The sequence below is a fragment of the Lissotriton vulgaris genome, chromosome 10, assembly GCF_964263255.1.
Source record: "Lissotriton vulgaris chromosome 10, aLisVul1.2, whole genome shotgun sequence".
Taxonomy (NCBI): Eukaryota; Metazoa; Chordata; class Amphibia; order Caudata; family Salamandridae; genus Lissotriton; species Lissotriton vulgaris.
In genome coordinates this window covers 1,047,155,921-1,047,172,344 of record NC_141698.1, presented here as the reverse complement: position 1 = coordinate 1,047,172,344, position 16,424 = coordinate 1,047,155,921, and the positions used below count along the sequence as shown (strand labels likewise).

The 16,424-nt window shown below is 42.8% G+C and overlaps 1 protein-coding gene across 4 annotated transcripts in view; it reads left to right on the top strand.

Moving 5' to 3' along the window:
• Window positions 1–16,424, top strand: part of CNOT10 (CCR4-NOT transcription complex subunit 10) — a 550,184-nt gene that overhangs the window by 20,464 nt on the left and 513,296 nt on the right. For all 4 annotated transcript variants that reach the window (XM_086942099.1, XM_086942101.1, XM_086942102.1 and 1 more), the window contains exon 2: window positions 15,633–15,727. In XM_086942099.1, coding sequence (XP_086798225.1) covers window positions 15,633–15,727 — 95 coding nt within the window. The remainder of the gene's footprint in view (window positions 1–15,632; window positions 15,728–16,424) is intronic.

Below are 16,424 nucleotides of genomic sequence, written 5' to 3'. Positions count from 1 at the left end.
TAGGGCGCTCGACCTCAGACCTGGAGGAACTGGTTCGAGTCTCGGGAATGACGCTAAACATCCTGTGATTCTGGGCAAATCACTTAATCTCCCTGTGCCTAACAAAAATGAATGAGTGTCCTCATGTAACGTAACTGGTACTATGTAAAGCGCTCTGATACCCGATTTGGGTCAAGTTCGCGCTATATAAAACTCTGCAAAAAAACCAAAAAAAAAAAACCAAGGGTTTAACAACCCCCTTTCCCATAATCAATTGCAGTACATTTTAGAGTAATGTTAGAGAAGGAGATATTTCCATCCTTTGTGCCCCTTTCATTGCGTTTTTATATTTAACTCGGAGATGCCCTTGATAAGGTATCTGCAGAAGCACCGGCTTTACCTTGTAGGATGAGAGTGTTTAAGTTGGAAATAGCTTTTTTATGGGCTGAGCTGGTGCCTTCTGATCCATGGCATACAACTGCAGCAGAAGTTTGGATTCAAAGAGGAGGCAGTAGTTTGAAACTTGACTGGGTCTGGCTGGTTGTTAGTCCAGTTCCATTGTCCACCTGATTTCCTAGGTGGTTCTATTGGTCTAGTATTGTTTGCCCTACATGATGACTGCATTAGGGGATCTTGTGCCAATGTGGTCTTTGAACTGTTGATTAGTACGACAGTCTTTCCTCTGTTTTCCAATCTGGGCATGGACTAGATCTGAATCACGGTCCAGTATTGTGAGCAATGCCTAGAGAGAGCAGGATCGTGAGCTGGGCATTAGTGAAATGTATTCACTTCTACACTAGTCACTCTGTTAACGTATATCAACCACATTGGGAACATAGACTTCTGTTTGGACAAAAAAGGGATACAATCAGTAAATACTTGCATACATCTACGCAGGTGGCAATGACTTGACAGTGTGCTCCAGTCATGTGAATCCATGCAAGAGAAGGGCTTTCAGATGGGAGTCTTGAATTTCAGAAGAAATGGCACTAAGTCCAAAACTGCTCTTATACAAATACTCTAAGTATGTGTATCTGCTTTCGATCTAGAGGCTAGCTAGATTAGCGCGATGCTACAACTAGAGCATACGTTTTCCGAAATGTCCTGGGCTTCTGTGCTAAGGTCTAAGGCTAGCTCAGGAAAGTGGCACCCTTAACTCTTGCCAGAGACCTGCCACGTGGATATGAGTTTGGAGTTCAGTTCCTTCGAAGACTTCATCCTCCAGCTCCCTTAAGCTGGCGTCTTCAGTAGGTGCTAAAGCTCTTTGGGATATTTCAGCACAGTGTGTGCGTTGTGAAATTATTTCCCATAATATGTTCTGTTTTACTATTTTGTGTTGTAAAGAATGGCAATGCCCCTGGTTGATTTAACTGAAATAAAAAAAATGTGCATAATACTCCCAACCAAGTCGTCTTTAGCCCTATCGAATCAGAAAACAAAATGACACTGACACAAAATCTGCGTCTCCTTTTTCGAAGCCTGGTTCTCTGGAGTATCCAGGAGTGTTAGCCGCGGTGAAGCATTTACAGAGTGTCCTTCATTTTCCTCTTTTTTTGGATGCGCTGCTCCAATGGACATGAAGTGCTGCAGAACTCCTTGAGTTGAATATTCTCCAATGACACAGTCCTGCTTTCTTACATATGTCTGGCTTAGTTTTCCTAACTCAAGGCGATTTTATTGAGGTTTAATGAACATTAAAAAGTTCCACACTGTAGGAGCTTGGTGAGCCTTCCACCCTCTCACTCCAGCGCTTAAAGGGTAAGATCAAACGTACGTTGTTATATTTATAAGTTTTGCTCACTCAGACATCTGTTCTTCATTAAGAAAAAGGAATGCCGCCTGCCTAATTTCCAGGAAGCATGACCGCCAAGCATGCAAAGAATGCCACTCTGATGTATCTGTTCTTGTCAGAAAGGGCCTTTCTATGTCCAAAGTATCAATGTAACCTTAACAAGTGGCACTGAAAGCGATGGTGAAAGCGATCGCTATTGTAAAAAGAAAAAAAGACACGCCTGCGAGTGGTGCGCGTGCCACTGCGAGCCATATGTTTTCAATTATAGCGCCCGTGTCTGGGCACGATAATTGAAAACCTATGGGCTTTTTTGCGCGTAACAGACACCAATAGGCCATGGACGGAGCAAGGCGCCCGCCTTTGGCCTATTGCGTGCTTTGTTTAAAAAAAAACACGCAAACAAAGCCCAATAGCGGAACCCAAAAGGAAAAGCACACGCGTGTGCGATTCCAGGGTCCGTTTCCAAACCCCGGACAAAAGGGCTCTCGCCTGCGCGAGCAGTGCTGCGCTCTGCAATGCAGAGCGCGAGCCCTAAAAAGGAACATGTGGTGAGTTTTGCACTTTGTGATGTCACTTTATTGGTGCCTTACTTAGTGCTTTTCTATGTATGTTTATCCTTGAAATGTTTTCTTGTTATAAAGCCTAGTAGAACTTTATGTATGTCATTTGGAGTCCTATGATGTATTTGGAACTCTCTGACCGAGCTCTGATTGTTTGTCTTGGTCAGTAGCTGTTGGAGCTAGACATCTGTTTCTTTGGCACCAGTGGGTCATATATATAGTGCACTTGAAAAATAAATATCTTTATTTTGTATACAACGCGACTCCATCGCTTCATTACATTGATAAATGGGCATCTCTTCTTAACCCATAAAGGAGAGGGGGCGGTGAGCTACTGTACCCACTCCGTGAAGACACCTAACACAAATAGGTGAAACCTAAAGGGAAAGTACAAGGTTCAGTAGAACTACCTTCAACCAGACCTACGAGTGTCCAAGTAGGACAGTCACAGAATTACTGTGGAAGTGCAGAGGGAAGGGAAAGTCCTCCTATGGAAGAGGAAGCCTCACACACAAAATTGTGTTCTGCTTCATCATCAGCAACCTCTCCCCACCCTGGTAGGGTGGAACCACGAGGGCGGACTCTACCTCCGGTTGGACTCCACGCACAAGGGAGTTCTTAGATCAAATCCACTGGATAAAGAGAGGACCCATATCAGTGGTTTAAAAACACCTTATGATTCCCAAGCAGATTGCAATTATTGGTGGGAACTGTAGGTAAGGTTAAAAATTAAAGGGGCAGTTATTAAGGGCAATGGTTCACACCATCCTTAATAGTTAGGCCAACATGTTTCTGCCCACATTAAAAGCCCATACAGGCATTCTTCTGGGCAAGGGATCCCTAAGTTACCTCCTAAAGGCCACTATGCCTAGAGTTTAGTGGGGAAAAATGCAAAAAGTAAAACTAAAGGGGGGGTCTGATTTAGGTGCTCTGGCACGATGTTTCTTTTAATTAATGTGTGACTGCAAAGGACATCGTCCCGCTTTCTGACCTGGAAGCCGGTGTCCCCTAAAGTTTGTTATCAAATTTGTTGATCCTTGGGTAGGACTCACCTGAGCACTCTTTAGTTTTACATTTTTCTTTTTGCATTTTACCTCTCTGAACTCGTGGCCTTTAGAAGGTAACTTGGGGATCACGGGCCCTGAGGAATGCCCCAGACCTGTATGGGCTTCTAATGTGGGCAGAAACATTTCTGTCTATCTATTGCGGACAGTGGGAGCCATTGCGCTCAATAACCATCCCTCTTATTTTTAACCTTGCATATAGTTCCCACCAAAAAGGCAATCTGCTTGTAAACCATAAGATATTTTTACCCCACAGATCTGGATCCCTTCTTTATCCAGTAGCTTTTATCTAAGAACTCCCTCCTGCACTGAGTCCAACAGGAGGTTGAGACTGCCATGGTACTACCATCCTACCTATGTGGGGAGAGGTTGCTGATGAAGAAGCATGACACAATTTTGTGTGATGCTTCTCTTCCATAAGGATGACTTTCCCTTCCCCGTTCATTACCACAGTAGTTCTGTGATTGTCTTACTTGGATCTCTGTAGGTTTGGTTGAGGGTAGTTATACTGGACCTTGTACTCTCCATTTAGCTGCTGTACCTATTTGTGTTGGATAAATAAGCATCTACAATATTTGAGAATGCATTCAATACTATAATAGTAGTGCTACCTTTTCAGGTACCATCTACCTGTATTTTTTAAAAAAAGATTACAATGTGGCAGCCATACCATTAACTGCAACGGGCCACATTTTATCAGTTGGTTCTTATTTACTGGTTGTTAGACCTGTCTGGCTTTTTGGCGAAGTCCCTCCTAATTTTTATTTATTTTGTCCCCTTTTTGCCCCTCATACCCTTGTCAATTTTTGTGTCTACTGACTTTTTGTAGGTGTTGGTCAGGGGGATAGGTGTTTTCTTCCCCCCTCATAATCTTTTACCTTAGGCCCAGAGGCCTGTTCTGACAGGAAAGTTGGCACCACCTAAAATGGTGGCCACCAACTGCCCCAACTGTCACCAACAGAACCTGGCCATAGCCTAACATAGGGCATTCCAGAACCTTCTGGTCCATTCTGGACCACTGAAGGGCAGCCTATATAAGGCGGAATGCTGGACAGCCATTTTGTCTGTCAGTGAGGAGCAGCTAGAGTGAAGGCTGAGGTCTAGTGGGGGTAGGATTCTGAAGGGTGGTTCCCTCTACAAGAGTAGCCCTCTGTCAAGGTTTTCCCCCTCCTTGGTCCTGTTGTCCTAGCCAAGTTAGCTCATCCTGCTGATCCTGGGCAGATAGATTAAGGGGTTAATTTAGTAGTCCTGGGAGCTGAGCTGAGAGTTCCCCCGTGCCCCTAGTCTGCCCAGTAAGGAGGAATAGGGGGTTGGTGCTGAGAGAGTACAACCTGGCTTTATTCTGAAGGAGCCCCCCCCCTTTCCCCTCCTCTTCGTTTTGGTGAAGGAAGGAAATTCATTCATTAAACAACTGATAGCATCCCCTACCAGTGACTGGTCCTGTGGTGTGTGGCCATCCCCTCTGCCAGCTGAGAAGAAGGTGTGAGGTGAACTGTGACCGGGTTTTCATCGATCGCGCTATGGAATAGCGCCCCCCCGGGATCCACTGAGCCTGGGAAGACTGGCAAGGCTTCCCTTTTGCGAGCGGGACCCCAGGGGCGCCTTCCGCGCTTCGGTCGCGCTGTGGAGGAGTGTCCCGGTATCAGGGGAAAAGCCAGGGCGAGCCGCTACCCAAGGGCGCCTTCGCGCATGTGCAATCCGCGCTGTTCGATCTCCCAGGAGGGGCCTAGGACCGAGCAGGCCCAGTGCGGGGACACTATACCCTCGCGCATGCGCGGAAGCCTCGCGTGTGGAGAAAGACGAGGGCGTCATTGCTGAGGGGAAGTGTCTCCATTGTGCGTCGAGGGACAGATCCCTCTAGATGAGGAGCCGCCGCTCAAGTGACTGAGCCTTCACCGCAGCGACCCGGGTTGCACCTGGGAGGACCGCTACTCTGGTGAGAGAGGGGGCGGGGAGGCCAGCCATCGAGGAAGGAGCGTTTTCAGGGCCCGGCAGGAGAGCGGAGGACTTGCCTGCTGACTGTGCAACCAAGTAAGCTGGGGAGAGTGAGGGGTGGCGCAGGAGAACTGACTAGGCCTCCTGTTCGTCTGCTTTCTTCCCCCACAGGGCAGCAATAACTTCAAGGGCTCTTGACAGTGCAAGACAGTTTGCCCCTCCTTGAGTGGAATAGAAGCTCTGAGGAGCGAAAGAGAAGTACAACAGATATTTAACTGGCCTGAATAGGCCCAAAGGTTACCTGCAGATATTGTTAGTGCTTACTTAGGTAATCAACTACCGGAGCTGGTGACAATTTGTAATACAGGTCAAAGGTGTTATTGCAAGTACAGAGTTTAGTTATAGAGTACAAGCCTTGTTGAAACCTGTTTAAAAACTATGCCTAGTTACATGATAGAACCTCTAGTGATGTAAAAGCTGGTGACTTAAGTAGCACCTTAGTGGGGACTACAGTAATTTTCCCAATTAATAGGTTTCCTTCTCCAACAGGGAATCTGCATAAAATGTCAATTTAGTACTGGTGAAAAACTAGCATATTTACAAGTCACATGTATTGAATTGTGATCCTTTTTCCACAGACAACCAGTGTTATAATTTCTCCTGAACTAAATGTAAATTTTTCCTGTGTGAATATTAAGAGTCAAACCAAAGAGTATATTATTTTTATAAAACAGCTCATATTTTCCTAACATTTTTGGAGTAGCGTTTTCTTTTGAGTGATATTGCGTGGAATTACTTTTGGGTGGTCTGCAACCTTTACACTGTGCCTCTGTTATGCTAGTCTTGCCCTAGGCCAGGCTACCTAATTCCAACACTGGTCCTATGTGATTTGTAACAAGCACACTATTGACTAAACCATGAGGTTTTAACAAGCTTTCCTGAGAAAATTGTTGCATGGGTAGCAATAGGTTACCTTTCCCTATGATTTCCATGCTGGGAATGCAGGGCAGATGTTGATTGGCAGGTTATACAACTCTTCTACGGTATGCTTCCATTTTGCGTAAATGAGACCTATAGATTTCACATGTCTGACTCTTATAGAGCCATTGAAATCATTTTTTTAGGTTGAAGTTGGGGGGTGGGTGGTTCTCGATTTTGGACCAGCAATTGGGCAGGCAACAGCATTAAGCTGGCAGTTAATTCAAGCACTAATTCCATTGTTGCATTGGCGTAATTATTATATTGTCCAAAGTTCAAATGGTAAACATGTACAGATTCCTTGCTATTTGTGTGAGGGTTGTTTGAGCTGAAAAAACACTGCTTTGGTGGGTGAACAAAGCTGGGTACGCTTTCTCTTACTTTTACGATAATCTCCTCCAAATCCTTAGAAAAGATAGACAGCACTCCTGGGAAATCTTAACACAGCGGGTTTATTTGCCAAGACAGACTCGTTTCGGGAATGCTCCCTTCTTCTGTGTCATGTGTATCGGCAGGATCACACAGCACATGACAATATCGTTAGTGTTTGAGTAATGTACATGGGCCGGTCACAATCGCACAGTTAAGTTACTAGTGTGCTTGGGACGCCCAGTTAAAAGTTATAGTATTGTATTTACAAGATGGCGCCCACGATTTGTCAAGGTGCGCCATGTCCCTCGTTTGTTTTAGTCACCCATACCTGTTAGGTCTCGCCTCTCAATGCGCATTGAGCGGAGCGAGACTATAGGGGCTTAAACAGACCTTACCTAGACTGGCGATTTGATGCTGTGCCCGTGCGCTTTTAGGTCAATGCGCAAGCGCATTGACCTAAAATGCGTGCGCACAGCATCAAATCGCCAGCCATCTGTTGCCCAGCTTGGTGCCGCTCCACCCCCTGCAGCATCAAAGGCTTTCACGGCCGGCCGGCCGTGCTTACAGTTTCACGGCCGACCGGTCGGCCTTGTCTGCCCAGCTTGGTGCCGCTCCACCCCCTGCAGCATCAAAGGCTTTCACGGCCGGCCGGCCGGCCGTGCTTTCAGTTTCACGGCCGGCCGGCCGTGTCTCCTTATTTAACTTGTGCCGCCAGCTAGTCAGCCTCTCTGCCCCTGTTGTGCCGCCCGATTTTTCTTCTTCCTTGTCTGTATCTTGTATTCAATGCCTCGGTGCTAAAGGCCCTGTCAGTAAAGGTAGTAACATGGCAATCCGTTTGCTTTTCTTTTTTTTTTTTTTTTTAATATTTTTATTGAAGTATTTTGCATTTATATACAAAGCACGGCATCATTAATACAAACCAAAGATTAGAGGAGAAAAAGTATATACCAATAATTCATAAATCAAAAAATAAAAAACAACGGCTGAATCATCAGCAGGTGAGGGTGATTTTTTCAAAAATAAATTAGAACACAAATTAGATCATAAAAAATACCATTAATAAATGCAACATATATTTTCATATTGAACAACCTCAATATTGTATTTGCACCAAGTTAGTATTTCTTGTCTGCAGGCAATCCAGCATTTCTCATTGTTATTCCTCCTTCCATCGAGTTATAGGATCCCATATTATATCGCCCAGCTTCCTGCCCTTTTTTCCCTTCCTTGCATATATCACTTTCTCCATTTTATACGTTATTAGTAACTTAGCCAGCCATTTATGGAAGGTAGGTGGTACAGGATCTATCCATGCAGAGGCTATACATAATCTCATGATGGACATAGCAACAAACAAAAATTCCCTCCCACGAAAAGAACGTATATCCTCAACGTTTACTCCTAATAGGATAGTTCCTGGGGTTAGAACAATTTCGCTTTTTACAATTTTACTTATAAAACATTCGATTTCCTTCTTAAATAAATCTAAACGGGGACATAAAGCAAATACATGTTCCAAATCAGCATCCGAGCTTCCACACCTATAGCATGTAATACCGACTAACCCTCCCCATTGAGCTATTTTAGCCGGTGTATAATACAGGTGGTAAAGTGTTTTATAGTGTTGAGCCTGTAATGGTGCTGCACATAGTAATGAGTTCCCCATTTCTAGAGAGATACCAAAGCTTTCAGAACTAATTGTAAGATTATCCCTCCATTTTTCGCTCCACTTTTGATGATCATCTTGTTTTACTTTCATCAATTCAGCATACAATCTTTTAATTGTGCAATCCTCTCCTTTCTGAATAATTTCCATTATAGCATTACGCCTGAATCCCAGAACACCACCTTTCTTTGCCAGGAGGAAACTCCTAATCTGCAGAAATTTAAAAAATTGCCTTGCTTCTAGGTTATATCTATCTTGCAGATCTTTGAATTGTAGAAAACAATGTTCCCCCCTAATATCTCCAATGTTTCTGATTCCCCTGTTTTCCCACTCTACCATTATAGGTCCCGAGAAAATATCTTGTGGGAGGGTTGGATTATGTAATAATCTCGTATAAGAATTAAATTTTCCCAAGCCAATCTTTTTAGCAAAACTTCGAATGCTGCTATTATTATCTTGAACTTTGTCCTCTTGTAATAACTAGCCTCTGTGAATTTCAGGAGAACATCCTTCGCTTCCGTTCCCAAAGTTAGGCCATAGATTGCTAATGATCCATATTTACTCCACTCCTCTCCTCCACTGCCCTGTTCACCTCCCATTAAACCAGCCATGTTCTGTAAAGCCGCCGCCCAGTAATAGGATTTTAAATCTGGGACTCCCCAGCCTCCCCTTTCTCTTGGCAATGTCATGTATCTAAGAGCCCTTCTCGTTTTCCCTTTTGCCCAAAGAAATCTATTTAGCATACTCTCTAATTTTTTTAATATTTTATTATCGAAGAAAAGCGGTATTGCCCTAAATAGATATAAAAATTTTGGAAGGATAATCATTTTTACTATATTAGATCTTCCCACTATTGAGAGGTGTAAATTATCCCATCTATCCAGGTCTTTCTCCACTTTCTTAATTAAAGGGGAAATGTTCCTTTCCACCAAGTTATCCAAGTCTGCCATTATGGTAACCCCCAGATATGTACCTTCTTGTATTACTCGGTTGTCTGAGCATGGGGTATACGAGTTTTTAATTATCTGTGTTTTTGTCGTATTTAATTTGCATCCCGAGATTCTTCCAAATTTCATTGCCTCAAGCTCAAGGTGTTCTATAGCTTCAGATGGGTTTGGAGAGATAACAGCGATGTCATCTGCATAGGCTAAGATTTTACATTGCTCGATAAGCGTTGTAACTGGTGTTATCATCGCTGATGCCTCTATTTTACGTATAAGCGGGTCCATATATATAGCGAACAATAAGGGTGAGCAAGGGCACCCTTGTCTGGTACCTCTTTTTATATGGAATTTTCCTGTGTTTCCACTGTTCACTCGTAGTGTCGCTACTGGTTCTAAGTAAAGAGTTTGTATGGCTTTGATAAAACCTTGTTTAATTCCTGTTCTAGCTAGAGCATGCCAAAGGTAGCTCCAGCAGACCCGATCGAATGCCTTTTCTGCATCGAGTAACATCACTGCGATCGGGTCCCCTGTGACTGCCGAGACGTCAAATAGAGTTATTGCCTTCCGTATATGATGGGTGGTTCCTCTCCCTGGTATAAAACCGTGTTGACAGCTGCTAACGATTTTATCTATAATTCTTGCCAGCCTTGATGCTAAGGCTTTAGAGAAGACTTTTGCATCTGCATTAAGTAGGGTTATAGGCCTGTACGAGCCTGGTTCCTCCGGTTTTTTTACCCTTTTTTAATATTACGACCACTTCTGCACCCCCCCATGATTTAGGCGATGTTATGCCCAGTTGTGCACCTTGCATCACCTTCACCATTTCTTCTCTCAAGCACTCCCAAAATACTTTATAAAATTCAATGGGAATTTGATCAGGGCCTGCTGCTTTACCAGAGGGTAGATTCCATATTGCCTGCTTTATTTCTTCTAACTGCACCTCTTCTTCCAACCCATCTGCTTCCTTTTCCTCTATTGGATCTACAGGGATATCCTCGAGATACTCCCTCATTTCTTCCTTATCTTTTAGCGGGTTACGGCCGTGTGCCTCGTCATCATATAACTTCTCGTAAAATATCCTAAAAACTTCTCTTATTTTAATCGAGTCCGTGTGTATCATGCCCGCGGCGTCCCTAATTTCCCTCACTATGCCTACAGATTCTTGTTGTCTTGCTCTAGTAGCCAATATCCTACCCACTGACTCACTCAGCTCATAACACTTCTCCCTTTTAGTGTTATAAATTTTCGCCGCTTTACTGGCAATTTCACCCTCTGCCTCACCTTTGGCTTTTACTAGCTCTACCCATGCTTTTTCGATATCCCGCCCCGATACCACACAATTTTCTAGATTTTCTTCTGCCATCAAGACATTCGAAGCTAATTCTAGATTCCTCAACTGAGCTTGTTTCCTTTTATAAGAATTATAACTCATCGTTTCACCTCGTATCCCAGCTTTAAAAGTGTCCCAAACAACTCCCATTTCTGCTGTATCTTTGTTAAACGAAAAAAATTCAGTAATCCATTTATTCATGTATTCTATATATTTCTCATCTTTTAGTAGCTCTCTTTCAAAAGTCCAGTTCGTGTGTTGTCTAGTACTTGTTTTTGTTGTTATAGTAAGTACTAGAGGATTATGGTCGCTTAGGACACGTGGCAGCCTTTCAATCTTCGAGTCAGAGATACTAGTGCTTGAAATAAAAAAATAATCTAATCTTGCACATGTTTGGTGCGGTGCCGAGTAATATGTGTACCCTTTATTATCCAATATCTTTTTCCCCCATACGTCTGAAAGAGCATTGTTTAACACCAGACTGTGTAGTGCCTGAAATACTTTTTTTTTCCTACCGCCATACTTTCCAAAAGAACCAAGTCCTAATCCGTCTGCACCATTAATATTAAGATCACCTCCCAGTATAATATTTGGTGCCCAGGTTGCTAATTCAACATCTAGAAATTGAAATATATCAGGATCGTCCTCTGTTGATCCGTATATATTTACCAATGTTTTCCACTCTCCATCAATCCAGCACTCAACCATAGCCCATCTTCCCCATTTGTCTTGTGCTTTCTTTCTGGTTAGAACATTATTGTTCCTAGCTAGGATAGCTACTCCTCTTTTTTTGACCCCTTGGCTTGAGTGAGCTAGTACCTTAAATCCTAACTGTGACAAAACATAAGCTTGTGTTGTTATTATATGAGTTTCCTGGATATATACAAAGTCTAGATTCAGTTGTTTCAGCATTAATGCTACTTTCGCTCTTTTTTGGGGGTCATTTAGCCCACAAACATTCCAGGTTACAATTCTAATCCCCATTATCCATGTTCTCCCATCTCCTTTCCCTACTACCCTCTCTACTGTACATTATCTGCATAGTGATCCTCCATTTCGTTAACTTTTGATCAGCGTTGCTTATTGTATTACTTCCTTTGCTTTTTCTCACCCCCACCTGTTCCCTGTGACCAAAGAGTATTTTTTTTAACCTCTTCCCCTCTATTTTTTTTCCTGCCGTGCCCTGTTCCCCGTGTGGTGATCAACCCCCCACCCCCTCATCTTCCCCTCCCACCGCACCCTTTCCCTTACTGGCAAATAGGTCAATCCTGACCTATATGTGACAGCCGTGCCCTCCCAGGGGAGTCTCGCCCGGCCACCCCCCATGCTAGAATATTCTCAGCATATAATCACATCATCTTAATAAAAAAGAAATAGAAAAGGCTCAGTTATCTCTTTGAAATAGAAGCTACTTGTTTTGTGGTCTCTGTATGATCCAATTGTCCGTTTCGTTCTCTATGTCTTCTTTCTTCTCGAAGATAGGTCAAGTATTCTTGAGCAACAATTTCCGAAAAGAAAGTTCTGAACTGTCCATTAAACCCCACCCTCAAGCGAGACGGGAACAGTAAATAAACTTCACAGCCTAGATTCTGGAATGGTACTATAAGTTGCCGCATCCGCCATCTTCTCTCAACTGTTGTGTGGCAGAAGTCTGGACGGGCGAAGAAGGTTATATCTTTATATGTGCGTTTCTTAGTAGGTTTAGCTTTCATAATCACTTCCTCCCTTAGCAAGTAATTTCCTACATAAACAAGGATTGCCCTTGATCTTGCACCCGCATTGCCTTTTTTCTGTACCAGTGGGAAGCGATGTGCCCGTTGCACTTCCTTATCCCAATCCCATGTGTCCATTTCTGGGAACGCACCTTTCAGCAGTTCTACAACAAAGGCTCTCGTATCACCCCCTTCTTTGCCTTCTTCCACTCCTAAGAGTCTTATATTATTTCTCCTCTGGCGGTTTTCAAAATCTTCCAGTTTCCATAAAATATCAGATTCAGTTTTTCCCTGGGTCTGTCTGAATTCCTGTATCTCTGCCATTTCATCCTCCATTTTGCCAGTTCTCTGTTCTACCTCCGCTAGTCTACCTGTTACTTCAGAGTACATGTCCTGTAAGTTGTGGAGAGATTTCTGTATTTTTTTATTAGCCCGCTTGGCTCTTTGACTTTCCTGTCGTGCTTCTCCTTGAATTTGTTTCATTGTGGCAAGTAAGATGTCAAATCTGTCCTTATTCGGGTCACTTTCGGCCCCCTCAATTGTATTAGATATTTCTCTTGCCGGCATCATTCCCTTCTTACTCCTACTCGTACTCTTGCTTTTGCTCTCATTCTTTTTGCTTACTAGGGTTCTTCCTCGGTATTTACCCTTGACCTTGTGGATTTTACTTTCATTTTTAGATTGTAGATCTTTTTTTACCTTCCTCTTTTTTGAGCATAAAAGATCATCGTCCGTCTCTTGTGAATCGCTCATTGAATAATCTTCCATCTCCGCAGAAGTAGTGGATAATGAGTCTGACCCTTCTCCCTCCTCCTCTTCCTCACTCTCCTCCTCCTCCGCCTCCACCTCCTCCTCCTCCACCTCCTCCTCCTCCTCCTCCAACAAGTCGCTATTGTCACTATAGCCACTGCCCTCACTATCCTCGTTATTCAGTGGCGTTTTTAACAGAGATACATTTTTTATTTGGCTGTTACATCTGTCCTTGTTCTTATTCTTATTCTTGTTCTTTTTCTTTTTCTTGGGAATTGCTCCTCGCTTAGCTGCCTCTACCTCTGCCTTTTGTGGCATTTGCGATTTAGTTGTGTCAGTGCCAATGCCGTTTGATCCTGCCGTGACGCTAATGGTAGACTCATGAATATCACATCCTTCTGGACCTTTTGTAGCTTTTTTGGCTTCAGGAACTTCTAGCGCTGTTCTAGGCTCTTTAATAAAATCCTCTAATTTATTGCTCAAGACATACCCCATAGCACCTACTTTGTTGGATATATCCCTAGCTTCATATGCATCTTTTTCATTTACCCTGTTACTATCATGAGCCATATCCATATCCACAGCTGCCATATCCAAATCCATATTCCTAGCATCTCTAGCATCACTTTTATTGCGTTTGCTTTTCTCATGGAAAGTACGGCCAGTCCGCTTCGATGTAAGATTGAGACTATACAGGCCGCCACCCAAAAATGCGCTCTTATAATCGCACTTCATCTGTGCCGTAAACGTGGATTTTCTTTGAATTTAAAAACTATGCAACGTAATGATGAGATTGTTCTTCTTAAAATCACACATTTTAACGAAACATTTATTTTTTTATTGGACACAGGGTTAATATATTATTTCCCTTTCTTGCCTTGAAAGATTTTGATCCCAAGCATTCCTTCTTTGCAACCTGTCGTTCCGGTCCAGCAGCAAACCATTTTAGGGCTTTCATCCGCAAATCTGCCTCCTGCACGTGATTGCTCAATTGTCCCTCGCAAGCTGTTTCAAAACTATTTAACGTAATGATGAGATTGTTCTTCGTAAAATCACAAATTTTAACGAAACATTTATTTTTAAATTGGATACAGGGGTAATATATTATTTCCCTTTCATGCCTTGAAACATTTTGCTCCCAAGCATTCCTACTTTGCAACCTGTCATTCTGGTCCAGCAGCAAACCATTTTAGGGCTTTCATCAGCAAATCTGCCTCCTGCACGTGATTGCTCAACTGTCCTGCGCAAGCTGTTTCTACTGGCTGTCGATCAATCACACAGTATAAATAGTCCCTCTTTGCCTCCCATGGAGGCCATCTCAGAAAAGTGAATGTACACATACGTTGAGAAATATTTTTAAAAAGCGAAGATTTAATGGCAAACCAGAAGAAAAAAGAAAATCCTATACAAGTGCAAGAAGCCCAATAAAAGCAGCCAGTATTGCCAAACAATTGTGGTGGTTTCACAATTGTTTGTAAGGGAATGTGGCCTAGGCCTCCGTCTTCTTCTCCTAGGTAAAGTAATATGATGTGAGGTTTCCTGTTATTTTATTCACATTATGGCACCTTTTACATCTAAGTCACGTAAATAAAAAACATGTTGCATTAGAAATGCTATAGGTGTCACATTTGCGAAAGTTATAACTATTGGCATTGTAAATGACAAAGCTATTAATTTAGCAATTTTAACAAACACATAAATAAAAAAAAATGTCCAATAGCTCAAACCTTCCTAATGCGAGACCTATTGCATTTCCAATGCTTGTTTAAAATGGTGCCGCCAAACGTGTAATGGTTTGACACAGAAGAAGGGAGCATTCCCGAAAAGCGTCTGTCTTGGCAAATAAAGCCGCTGTGTTAAGATTTCCCACGAGTGCTGTCTATCTTTTCTAAGGATTTGGAGATTATCGAGCGTTTATTGATTTCGCGGTACGCCATGGCGTTACAGCCACCCGCCTGTGAAGTGCCTCGCGATTTGGCGTACTTTGGAGCTGGGATGGAGATATATATATTTTTATAAGTGTTCATTGGATCTTGTGAAAATCATCACTATTTTTTATTTGCACTTGCGATCATACCAGCTGGAAGAAGTAAGGACCTGATATGGACTGGCCTGTCTTCGGCCAGATATGATGACTGACCTAAGAGGTTTTTTATACTTTGGCATTGAGCCTATATTTTGTACTTACTCTGTGTGTTTTTACTTGCTGAATTATGTATGGCTTGTTAAGAGTCTAATAATGTGACTAAAATGTTTACTTATGTAACCGAAAGAACGTTTTTTTCGACTGACTTACTGATTTATTACCAATAAACATTAAGAATCAAGCAAATGAAAAGAAATGTAAGCCTAAAGCCCTCCTTATGATTTAACCTTTGGTGAACTGTGGTAAGCGAAAGTGTATGCAATATATTTTTATTATATGGTCTAGGTATGATATGATAATAGTGAATTGAATACAGAGTGAGGAAGACAGTATTTTGACAGGAACATGCTTGCATCAAATTGAGCTTCGATCTTCATGACATTTTTTCTTGCTTGTATTTCCAGATCAGGGAACAGAAAAGCATGACGCTTCTGCCACTTGCTCTGGAATCACCGATCAGGAAAAGGAGCTGTCAAATAGCGCATTGCAAGCTTTTCTGGTAAGGATTTGGAAGGCTTATAATAAAATGAAAGGCATACTTTGTCTGAGGCATGAGCTTACTTAAAAAAATATTTCCATCTTTGTTCCAGTCCAATCCCTGTTTTAGGCCCTTATTACGATGTCGGCAGTTGGACTGCCGACCCCCATTGTGGTGGTCAGGAGACCACCGACAAGCACTCAGTTGTCCAACCACCGAATTAGGATGGAACTGCTGTGCTGGCGGTGGGAAAGGGCTCTTTTTACAACGGCTTGTGCTGCAGTGTAAAAGAGAACTTTGTGCACATACTTGCCATGTATTGTAATGTGGGCCTTAGTGTTGTGTGCTGATGTAGGAGTGTGGTATGAAACATACTTTTCTCAGCTTGTGTACTGAAGCTTTTACACTCTTCTTGATTCTTGTATCAAGTCCCCACATATTTACACACATTATGGAATTATTGTCCTTAAAAAGCATGTCCTATGATCGCCTGTTGAATTTAACCACTTGGAATGTTGTCTGGCCCTTGTGGCACACATCTTCAACAAGTGTGAATCATGGCTGTACAACTGTTTGGAGAGATTACTGGCAGGCCTGTATGTTGGTGGAAACGACGTGTGTATGTAGTGTGACTTATGTGAGAATAGTTGGGTGAGGTATGCAAGGGCCTGATATGTGGTTGGTCATGTTACTGTGAACTTGGCACTGCTGCTATTCA